Source organism: Plectropomus leopardus, chromosome 12 (assembly GCF_008729295.1).
Source record: "Plectropomus leopardus isolate mb chromosome 12, YSFRI_Pleo_2.0, whole genome shotgun sequence".
Taxonomy (NCBI): Eukaryota; Metazoa; Chordata; class Actinopteri; order Perciformes; family Serranidae; genus Plectropomus; species Plectropomus leopardus.
In genome coordinates this window covers 9,410,068-9,421,943 of record NC_056474.1, presented here as the reverse complement: position 1 = coordinate 9,421,943, position 11,876 = coordinate 9,410,068, and the positions used below count along the sequence as shown (strand labels likewise).

General features: G+C 38.6%; 1 protein-coding gene across 4 annotated transcripts in view; it reads left to right on the top strand.

Annotated features, from left to right (window-relative positions):
• Nucleotides 1-2,417: 2,417 nt before the first annotated feature.
• The window catches only part of mib1 (MIB E3 ubiquitin protein ligase 1), a 68,406-nt gene continuing 58,947 nt past the window's right edge, over nt 2,418-11,876 (top strand). For all 4 annotated transcript variants that reach the window (XM_042497194.1, XM_042497193.1, XM_042497192.1 and 1 more), the window contains exons 1-3: nt 2,418-3,282; nt 4,812-4,983; nt 10,286-10,415. In XM_042497194.1, coding sequence (XP_042353128.1) covers nt 3,054-3,282; nt 4,812-4,983; nt 10,286-10,415 — 531 coding nt within the window. In that variant the 5' untranslated portion in view covers nt 2,418-3,053. The remainder of the gene's footprint in view (nt 3,283-4,811; nt 4,984-10,285; nt 10,416-11,876) is intronic.

The following is an 11,876-nucleotide window of genomic DNA, read 5'->3' as shown; positions in this document are numbered from 1 at the left end:
TTCTTTCTTCCTTTAAAAAAAGATTTTTCTGCATTGGATATTTTTATTTTTAATACTAAATTTATGTTCTGATTATACTTACTTACTTTTACAATTTTTTTATGCAGGAGCTGTACTTGTAACAGAGTATTTTCACAGGGTGATGTTAGTACTTTAACTTAAAGGATCTGAATACTTCATCTGCCACTGGCTTTCAGTGGAATAACTCAGCCAAAACACAATTACATCGATGTTTGCAAAAACAGCATGAGCATCACTGAACACACTCAGCTTCGGAAAAATAATCATGGAAAAACTGGATCAAAAACCTGGCAACTGCTCCAGGGACTGCAGACCCACAGGGGGCCTAAACACTTAAGGTCTCCATGTGGCAATTAGTTTGTGCTAATTGAATTAACTGAGAATGTGTTTATTAAAATGCTCCCCTAAAGCACATTTCAAATGATGATGAAATGATAGATGCCTTAAGGCAATATCTATATTAATTCTCTAATCTCTGGGCCCCAACTTGTAGAGAAGGCCCCTGAGTTAAGTTTGCGGGATTTAGGGGGATATATTGGCAGAGAGTGAAAATATTACAATAAGTATGTTTTCTTTTATGTATAATCACCTGAAATTAAGGATCATTGTGTTTTCGTTACCTGAGAATGAGCCATTGATATCTTCATATGGAGCAGGTCCTTGTCCATAGAAATTGCCATGTTGCATCACCATGTTTTTACAGAGGCCCAGAACAAACAAACCAAACACTGCCTCTACATTGGGACATTCTTGTTTTTTGCGTCAGCCACTGCAGTGCATGATGAGAGTGACGGAAAAACAAATTGTTCAATTCACATTAAAATGGCTTTATTCAGTATTTTTTGTGGTTTTATATCTCCTGGCCTGTTTGTCTCAGAGAGCAATTGGCAATCCTCACCATAGATGCCACTAAATCCCTAAAAGTTTTACACACTGGACTTTTAAACTCTATGTTTACCCTCCTTTATTAGTTCATATTGGGCTTATATGGTGCACTTTATCATGTAAACCCCCTGCTTAATACTTATACAATGCAGAGAGTGGAAAAAACGAGATGCTGCTACCCTGGGGCCCTATAGTCTGTGCTAATACAGGTCCACCAGAGGCTTGTCTGGTTCCAAAGGTAGTTTACCTTAACCTTAATTTATTTATTTATTTATTTATTCACTTTTTATTATCAGATTAAAGCATATTCAGCAGGCTATCTCTAATATTAATGCAGATGCAAATTAGCTATATAGGTCTAGGGTTCAACAATTTAACATGGCTTCATTCAAAACAAACGGATGAACTAAGCTAAATTTGACAAAAACAAAAAACATTTAAATGGAGATAAACATTTGGAATATGAGGAAAGATTTATAGCCTGCAGAATAGCACATTTTAGGTCAATGCTGGTTTTAGATGAACATACAAGTATATATATATATTATTTTACTGCCGATCTAAAAAGAAAACCTAATTTTCTTTAGAAATCACCAAAACTACACCATTTATCATAGCTACAAACTTTAAAAAACAGAAATGATCAGTGGGTTTTGAAATTTCTGATGGTCTGTGGACACACCATGCGCAACTAATGCTTCCATCTGAAAAAAAACCCAAACAAACTAAAACTGAGTTTAAAATAGTGATTTTTCATCAAAATCACTTTATTTTAGATGTCTCATTTAAAATCTGGCTAAAAATAAACTGTTTCCTCTTACTAACCAGCATGCATGACAAGAGTGACTTTTTTCAACTTCTCAGTCTCAAACATCAAAAGGAAAGTTTTAAAATCTAATAACTAATTTATTGGTGGATGGAAGGTCGTGCATTTTCTGCCAGTCACTTAGGGAAGCTCAAGGAAAAATATCTATAGCTTTCAGGAGGGTAAAAAAAACTTTTTTTCATTATTTCTGCCTATTTTATGCGCCAGTTCTTGCACTACCTTTACTAATGTTCTGTATGGGATTATTTTATTAAATCTATTCATCTGTTACTTTACTGTACATTTCTACTGCTTCATAATCCCACTGGCCACTTGCTGCCCATGAAGAGGGGAAGGTTGTTGGACCGACTAATAACTCTTTGTAAATAAAATAAAATAAAATAAAAAAATAAAATAAAATAAAAAAAAATAAAAAAATAAAATATTCTCTGTTTTCTATTTGCTCTATGTGCCATTCACATGTTCCAAAAAAATGAAATAGCCTATCTAAAAAAGAAGCCAATTCACAAATCTTAGTGTGTATAATCACCATTAAATGCGGAGATTATGTTTTTCATCCATAAAACAGCTGGGATTGGGTTTCCATATTGCAGATGCGCACGCGCACCGTGGGCCGGACTCGTGCTTGTTTTCCGAGCCTCTCTTCTTCGGGCTTTGTCGTTCATCTCCGTAGCTAGTTGTTGCTCGTCTGAGGTCTGAACGATGATTGACAATAATGGCGACGCGTTTATTCTGAGTTGACTCCAGGGAACCATCTCTGACTGACAAAAGAAACACCTCGGATGGATTTTCAGCGCCACGGAAAACTACAATAAGGATAAGCAATCACCAAAAGGACTACATTTTCCTCCACGGGAAGGACTTGCTAGCCGGGAGAGGTTTATCCTGCTAGCATTGCGATAGCTAGCAACTCGGCTCGCTAGCTTGCTAAGTTGAAGAGGTGGCATTCTTGTATGTGGAGTGGAGGAGAGAGACAGACAGCTTACTCGGACCTGACTAAGCTAGCAATATGGCTACTTAATAGGCTTTTAGGGTAATTAGTTTTTCATTCCCAAAGGCAACGCCGAGAAGGCACTGGCTTGCAGTTAGCTTGTGGGAATAGTTTCAGTAAGAGGCTCCAACAGCCTCCTTAGGTAGCTAACTTAGCTACTCAGCTAGCAGGCTAGCTTTGTGGATTGTTCCAGTCTCTTTCCTGTTAGGACTTGCTCACACTTGCATTTGAAAATTGTCCACCGGAGCACCGATTGCTTGCTAGCAACGGCTGCTAGCTTGCGAACTTGCAAAAATTGTTTTTAGCATTGCGAGTCATTTTTTTTTGTAAATGACTACCGGCAGGAATAACCGAGCGATGATGGAAGGAGTTGGAGCAAGAGTGGTCCGCGGACCTGACTGGAAGTGGGGGAAGCAGGATGGAGGAGAGGGACATGTTGGCACCGTCAGGAGTTTTGAAAGTCCAGAGGAGGTGGTTGTTGTCTGGGATAATGGGACGGCTGCTAACTACCGCTGTTCTGGAGCTTACGACGTGAGGATATTAGACAGTGCCCCAACAGGTAACTTTACACTAGTTTGTTTTGTTTGCAAGGACTTCAGGCTTCATTAAGACAAGAGTCTTTTAATGCAAAGGAGTTATGATCAACATTCAAAACACTCGTCCTTATATTAGCTTTTATTTTGGTGTTTTGATGAGTGCAGGAATGAGATTGATTCGACAACCATAATTATTTGTTGCTTTAATTAAAAGATTAGATTGCGATAGTGACGCACAGTCTTTGCAGTTCATTTCCAACTATTTCATGGTGATAATAATAAGAATACACTTATTTTGTATAGCACCTGTCATACAAGAAATGCAGCCCAACGTGCTTTGCAACAAAGAAATAACATGCACCAAGTGCCTCACATAAAGACATAGAAGTCCTAACGACATAATAAACCCACATGTAAAAATAAGATCAGAATAGAATACATAAAATCATCTTCACATTGATGAAAGCCACTCGGTAGTAATAATAACTGTAAAAGTAAGATGAAAATAAGGATACAAATAGAATACATAGAATGCATAACATAAGATGGAAAATAAAACCCATTGAAACAACACGGATAAAAAACAAGGCTAAAATAGAGTGTGTAAAATGCATATAAGGACAACACATATTAATCAACATTACTGTAAATGTGCCACTGTTAATCAGCTGGCTAATTTTAACTGTAGTCCTTTGGCAAGATGTTGGCAAAATGATACAATTCACATGACAATGATGCCATAAAGACAGCAATGACAAACAGGAATTCTCAAGACAGAACACAAGCCATGCAAAGCAGCAAGAAACTGCACAGCATCAGTACAAACAATAATACAGCAACAGCAAACAGCATTTTAGCACAAATAGTCATGCAGGCAGCATGAAGCAGCAACACACAGCAACGCATTACATGCAGACATGCAGAGCAGCAATAGCAACAAAACAGGTTGTTCCAAAACTTTCAGTGTAGAAAACATTTGGAAGCAGCAATTAAATTAATTTATTCTGTCTGTTATGCAGACCTCTGTCTGGCTACCCTGATTTGCATAAAACCAATATGCACAATCTAGTGCATGGTGTCTGAACAGATGTATGTCACAGACAGAAATTTGAGATGTAGGAGACATGCACATTCAGAGTCAAAAATATATCAATGTAGTTTAGTGATTTCACATTGAGAGAAAATAACATTTTCAAAATTGTATAAAATACATTTATGTTTAGTTAGTTAGTTTATATCTTAATTTGAACATGGCATATAAAATGGGAGAATGAAATAAAATATAAGTAAGAAAAACAACACGAGAATGCCTATAGGACGTATTCAGTAAACAACAAGTATTTAGTGTCCTAAAAGGAGTCAGAAAAAGTGACCCCCCCAGAGTTCAGATTGTGTAAAGTTTCAGTGTGTAAAGTGTTTTGAGTTTCCTTTTTGCACAGATAATCTATATATTGTTGATAGCAAAATGTTAAAAATATATTCCAGTAATTATACTTTCACACAATACAGCCAAAATGTGCTAATGCTGCTGACTAATTCTGCCTCCTCTCAGGCATCAAGCATGATGGAACCATGTGTGACACCTGCCGTCAACAGCCCATCATTGGTATTCGCTGGAAATGTGCTGAGTGCACCAATTACGACCTTTGCACAACCTGTTACCATGGAGACAAGCATCACTTGAGACACCGGTTCTACAGGATCACCACCCCAGGCAGTGAGAGGTCAGTTAACCCACCAACATTTGCTGGGGTTGTGTCTCATTTTAGACCCACCAATGATAGAATAGACACAGGTAGCCAGGTAAAACCTCTGTACTTTGTTGTGATTGGCTGGTCAACTCTCTTATTCTATCGGTATTACTTTATGTTTTGTTTGTGTGTGTGTGTGTGTGTGTGTGTGTGTGTGTGTGTGTGTGTGTGTGTGTGTGTGTGTGAAGTCAGTTTTATTTATATAGTCCATGTCACAAATCACAAATTTACAAGCTGAACAGCATGACCTCTTCAGCCCTTTCCTTGCTGTGGATGAAACGCTTAAAAAACCCTTTTTAACAGGAAAAAATGGAAGAAACCTCAGAAAGAGCAACTGATGAGGGATCCCTTTTTCAGGATGGACAGACGAGCAATATAGACAAGCCATATGGCAACTTGATACATAGAATATGAGTACTCAAGTTCTTGAATACTTGATTTGGACGTCAATACTCATTCAACATACAGAGTAATCACTTTTTCTTTTTTGCTCTGTAAAAGAAAACAAATTAATGTTCAATGAATATAAACACATTATGCTACAAGTTTAATATTTTTGGGCACATTGATCTCATTATCTGTAAATATCGGTATCGATCCACAAAGCAAAAATTATAAATCTGCAAAACGCAAGCATTGTTAAGTTAAATCTGTGTATCATAGCTCATCTCTTCAGTCTGTGCAGCACAGAAAGGTAGGCTTACCCTAATCTCTAACTGCATTTTCACATGGGTGGTCATTCGAGTTTTTATCTTTTGCAAGTAGTAGAGTACTCGATTATATTTCAATGTGAGTACTTGAATATGAAAAAGATTAAAATGCCCATCCCTAGAAAATTTTTGAAAATGATGAATCCAGGAGGATATAAAGCAGCTTCCAGGTGTTGCCAGATAACTAGAGCCTGTGCCACACACCTTCCTCTCCATCATGTAACCTGGGAACAGAACATGCTAAACACACAAATACACACACACAAGCGAAACTGAAGCGCATCATTCACACAGATAGGAGAAAGACATTTGTGACATTTGAGAAGTCTTTTGTGCACTCTACCTCTCAGGCAGAGAGAATCTATCTCTATGCTCCCAGCCCTCAGTTGCCAGGCAACAACTCAGCTTCATTTTAAGATCCAGTCCTACCTTTTAAAAAAATTATATTAATGTAGCGCTTCCCATTTACAGAATTTATATGAGCACATATGCCAGATTTTTCTTTGGGTTCATATTGTATTGTATGTCTTCAGCTGGTTCTAAACTCAAAAAACAAAGTACAGATTGATTGAAAAGACTGTTTTACAGCTGACTTTCTTATTTGGGAAGTTAGAGCTTTGACTCTGCAGAAAACATTGTGATTGCATATCATGAACAGAGATAATGAAAACTTGTCACCACATTACTATGCCAGACAGCTTACTGTTAAGTACAAAGGACTTGTAAGTATGTAATAACTGTCCCAGAAGTTACTAATCATAATAATGTAACAAATAACACTAGACATGCGCAGCCCAGTGTTTTCACTTCATTCAGTCTCATCAGGAGTGCTGCAGCAATCCTTTGTGTTTATTATTGCTTTATTTTTCACTATATGCCTATTTACCAGTCATTCTGTCACTCAAATGGCAATGTCCCAGCATGAGTTCAATTGTTTTGTCTTTCTCTTTGTAAAACTACAACTTACATGAACTCAGCGCTTCCTACATGTATCTGACATAAATGCATTTTAGTAGTGCGGCACAATTAATCGAAAAATAATCAAGGTCTCGAGTTTGGCTTTACACAGTTAAATATGCAACATATCAAATTAAATGCTCCCTAACTAACTGCCAGCCAGTCGCCACTTTTGGATAGCAGTCATGCTACATCAGCCTGTGAAAAAATTGCCACAATTTTGCAAATGCAGACCCATCTTCTATTCCATTATTTGAAAGTTATTCAAATTTAGGATAGACCAAATCATTTGCATGAAACTTTTGTTTGTGCTGCAAAGCAAAACATCTCAGGTCAACTACCTGATGACTAATGACTGACTAAATACCACAATCTACAGTAAATGCATGAAGGCCATGAAGAATCACATGGCTAATGTTACCTCACTAAATTAACGTCCTTGTCCAACACCAACTAAGACAAGCATAACCGTGACACAGTAATGCACATCATGGTACCACGACTGCTGTAGGCTAAAAATCAAAATTACAGTGGTGGACACGTATCCATCCAGTTCTCAAAGACAGCCTGAAGTAACCGATGCAGTTGCATTCCATCTGGCTAAAGATATGTGGCCATAATGATTGTTTTCATTTGGTTGCATTCTGTAATGGCATATTTATTTTTAGTAACCGTATATTTTAGGCACAATTTTATTTATACTTTGCTTTTAGGTGATGCGCTGTGGATCAGTATATAAGGACCAGTTTAACTTTGATGCAAACATGTGTACATCAGCAGGACTATAGCACAATAGGGAAGTGCAAGCAGTTTGTTTAAACAATAAAGTGCATATTTTGGCACTAAAATCAATAAATAATTGTGATCTTATTATTCACCAAAAATAACCATGATTATAAGTTTGGCTATGATTGGGCAGTCATTCATTTAAGTATGAAGGTGTTTTGCTGTGCAGCCAGTGGTATCTTTACTGTACAGCCTTGTCAGGAAGTGTTGACATTGTCAGCAAGATAAGCAAGCATCACCAAAAGTTGACGAACTAAAAGTTTAACTACAAATGGAATTTGTTTAAGTTTATTTTTTAGTCAGGATGTTGGAAGTTGGTACAGAAGCATTCATACATTGAGCAAAGTTGAAACTAGGGCATGATCAATGGCAATCAGACCAGGGGATCTGTACACAGTAACATTAATTCTTAAAGTGGCACTGTGTGTGTAGGTGGTTGTGATGCGTATCCACTCTTAGTCAGGTCTTATGATGGAAATAAAAATGCAGAAAGTTTTTAGTGGAAACAATATTTTAGGTGTGGTGTGTGTAAAGTGGAAACATTGTTACCAATTATTTCATGTACAGACAAGATCAAGTCAAATTGTTGAAGGCAGTTTTACATTCAAAGATGTCCTACACAGAGATTAATGTAGCTCATGCTTTGTAGGAAAAACAAGTGATCAAATGAGCCACTTATTGGATTTAAAGACTTTAAATGCATTATTTGGACCTGTTAAGCGTGTACGCATACTCACTAAATTCCATAACTTGCATTTGATTGTGTTATTGCACAGACTGTCAGTACTTTGATGATGCTTCATCCATTTCAGGCCTATTTCAGCAAAACACCATAGTTTAGTAAATGAACACATGGCCCAACAGCTGGCAGCCTTTTCAACTGAGTACGACTGCATTTCCCCCGAGACAGACATTGCATAATGCACAATGGGTGCTGGAGGTCTCCCCAGCTCAAACTGCTCCGACAGCGTACTGGGGTGTTTTGTTACACCACATTAGATTCTGTCACTAACTGCTGAAGAGGGAGTGGTTAGAGGCCACAAGCTGTTTGCATTGGTTAGACCTACACTATCCAGCTGGCATGTCTACCATCAAGGCGCACACTTGTTTGATGGTTAGTGCTCAGCTATTAATCGCTATTACCTTTTCATCAGTTAGGGTTGTAGCTAAGCTGGAGTTAACAATGCAGCTCACAGCATTATAGTGATTTCAAAATGTCAAAATATTGCATTTGCCGACTTGACCAATGGCTTTTCCTGTGCTTTTGCAGTTGGGTATGGATGAAAAGGAATGGAATTGTCAGTAAGGTGTGAACGCCGTGCTGTTACTAAAATGATTGTTATTCGTAATGTTACGACCTGACACGTGCTTCCCAATGTGTTCCTTGAATTTAACTGCATAACATTCCTAAAGGCAGTAGAAAGGGATGGGCATGAATCAATGTATAGAGTAATCGCCACCCAACCTCCCACGTGAACATGACTTTTTTTTTTTTTTAAAAAAGGTTTTTTACAGTTTAAAATTGGTAAAAAAAAAATATTGTAAAGCTTTGTGCTTTTGTGAGACTATACTGCTGTAGGACTGTGAGCTCCACACAGAGAAACACTTGGTGAGAGTCCGCCAGCACACACACACAAGCCCCTTTTACACCGCCTGTTCAAGAGGGAAACAGTGCGCTGTTCTGCTGCCTTGCCGTTTTGCATATAAGGTACAAAATGTGAAATGAGGGGACTGAGTTGTCTCTCATTTTAAGCTGGCAACAGAGGCAGCAACGGAGCCGAATAGAGATCTGTGTAAAAGGGTCAGCTGGCAGGATGGGGCTATAAGTGGGATGGATGTGATGTATTGATAGTGTGTTATGCTTGAGACCCACCACGGTAGATTTAAAAAGTAGCTAGTAGCAGTATAACAGGGATGATCAATGATTGTTCTTGCCATGTTATGCCATTGTTATTGTTAAAAAAGAGCTGCCGACACATATCTTACATGTCCCACTAGAGGCAGACACTGTTGTGTTAACGTTACACCTGTCATGCCTAATTTGTTTCAGCGATGCCTGCATGATGTCTGTAATTACATACTGGAGCAGCATGATTCTGTAGTTGTTTGGTTCTGTGTGAAAGTGCAAACGTGGCTTAAATAGGGTTACTGCAGATCCTTAACAAGTCTTAAAATTAATTGACTCCATCAATCTGAAAATCAGGCCTTAATTGGCATTAAAATGTCTTAAATCTATCACTTAAAATGCTCAACCTTGGCAGAAAGTCACAAATGATTTCCAACTTCAGGAAACTCATCTTTATGCTGAAGCCACAGTGAAATAGTCTATTTTGCAGTTTCAAAGAACAGAAAAGATGGGTCAGTAGTGATGTGTTGCTTACAAGTCTGACAAATGTTTCTGGATTGATTTGTTTTGCTATCATCAAATATCAATAATAAAGTTGTCCAATGCTGAGACAGTCGAGGTGTTGCTTGTCAGTGACTGCACAGCTGATACAGCAGATTAGATGCTGTTAGGACCAAATGCTCACAGTAAGATTTCTCATCTGTTGCCATGTCCCATTTGCTGAAAGTAATTTACACCATGACTTCAGAGCAGTAGGCACACCAGGGAGGGCAGTTAAGGACATGAGGTAGCTGGAGGGATGCCCTGGTTTCCCCTCCGCAATGCATATTTGCTAGTAATTGAAAAAACTGTGAATTGATCCGTGGAAACAGAGCCACTGTAAGCACCTGCTGTTGAACACTCTGACAGTGTCAAAACATGAGGGATTTAAGCTGAACCCAACTGAAAATAATTGTCTCTGTTTTTCTCTGAGCAGAGTACTTTTGGAGTCACGTCGCAAGTCAAAGAAAATCACAGCCAGAGGGATCTTCACTGGTGGTCGGGTGGTGAGAGGAGTGGACTGGCAGTGGGAAGACCAAGATGGAGGCAATGGGAGGAGAGGAAAGGTAGGCTGCCAGCCACAAAAGTAAAGCCTGTAACTCTACTCAGCCTTTTTTTGCTCCCCAAGCCAACTGTTTTGACCTGTGAATATGTACAATACATATATGGGATCAGTAAATACTGAGGGCAATAAGGTGTGGACTCAGGTAACAGTGCATGCCCGCTATACATGATATATACCATTTTGCCTCAATTCGCATCTGCCATGCTGCAGGTCGCTTGTATCCATCCACAATCTCCCACCCCTTCTCTACCACAAAAAGTTTCACTTAGATTATTTCCTGGATTTATGCAGAGCTATTCAGAAAGTCACTGGAGCTGCAGCTCTAGTGGCTGTTTTGGTGTGAGATGCGTTTGAATTTTTGAAATTGTCACCCCCTCTGGTTGCGCCGCCAGCTTGGTCCATGTCGCAGGTATCCCAGCATGCTCTGAGCAGGGAATCAGTCGTTTCCAATACAAGATGAATGGGAGTGGATTTCTGGTGGTGTGCAGTCGTGTATGGTGGACGTGTACCTTAAGTCTGGCACTCAGGCACCCACTTGAGCCAGTGCTCATAAAAGGTTTCCAGCTTTATTTTTCTTATATAGCGAAAAACATGTGATCTTTACATCTCTGTCCACTTCCCTTTTTTGTACAAATATGTTCCTGCATCACCAGATAGCTTCTCTGGGTTCTTGCCACTTAGTTTTCTGCAGTGGATGAGGCAGCAAGTTATATTAAAGAAAACTAAAAGGTGCTTGATGAAAGCCAAGAGAGGGAATTGTTTCCAATAAATCCTCTTTCACAAGTGAGTTATAAGTGTTGAGGCATCTCTCCAGTTTTGCTGACTGAACATGACTCAGTTCCAAAAATGCAGGCAAAGCCAGCTTTTTTGTTCTTAATTCAGAGCTGTACAATAAAGTGCACAATAAATCCCTGGAGGTAAGAGAGGGTGTAGTAAGCCTGACAGAGGCCACCACAGCCACGTGTGTCTCTGAGTGGAACATGACCGCACCTAAAGATTTCATTTTAGTTGAAAAACAAAGATCCCTTGCCCTAAACAATCTTACAGAGGAAAAAACAAGCTTGCATCCCAGGATATGATTTGATTTAAAATGTGCAGGAGCCTCAACCAAAACAGGAAGGGCACTGCCTGACTCAACATGTTTGCAGCATGGATGTATTACAGACAAGTGAGAACACAGTCAGGTTAAATGATGCCGAGATGTGTGTGTCCAAGCTGAAGTTTAAGTTAATTATGTCATTATTATTCTGCTTTTTAAAAAAAAGGTTCATATAAATGTTTTACTTATCTGCAGTCTACTTTAAAGTGTATTGCAATAATAACTAAAATCAATATATTGTCTCCTATCACTTTGTCAGTAATATATTGATTTCTGCCACTTATAAAAGGAGTGGAGATTTACAAATCAGCAACAAGTAAAAATTCAGCATATTTTTTCTTAAAGATATGCTGTGCAGGATTT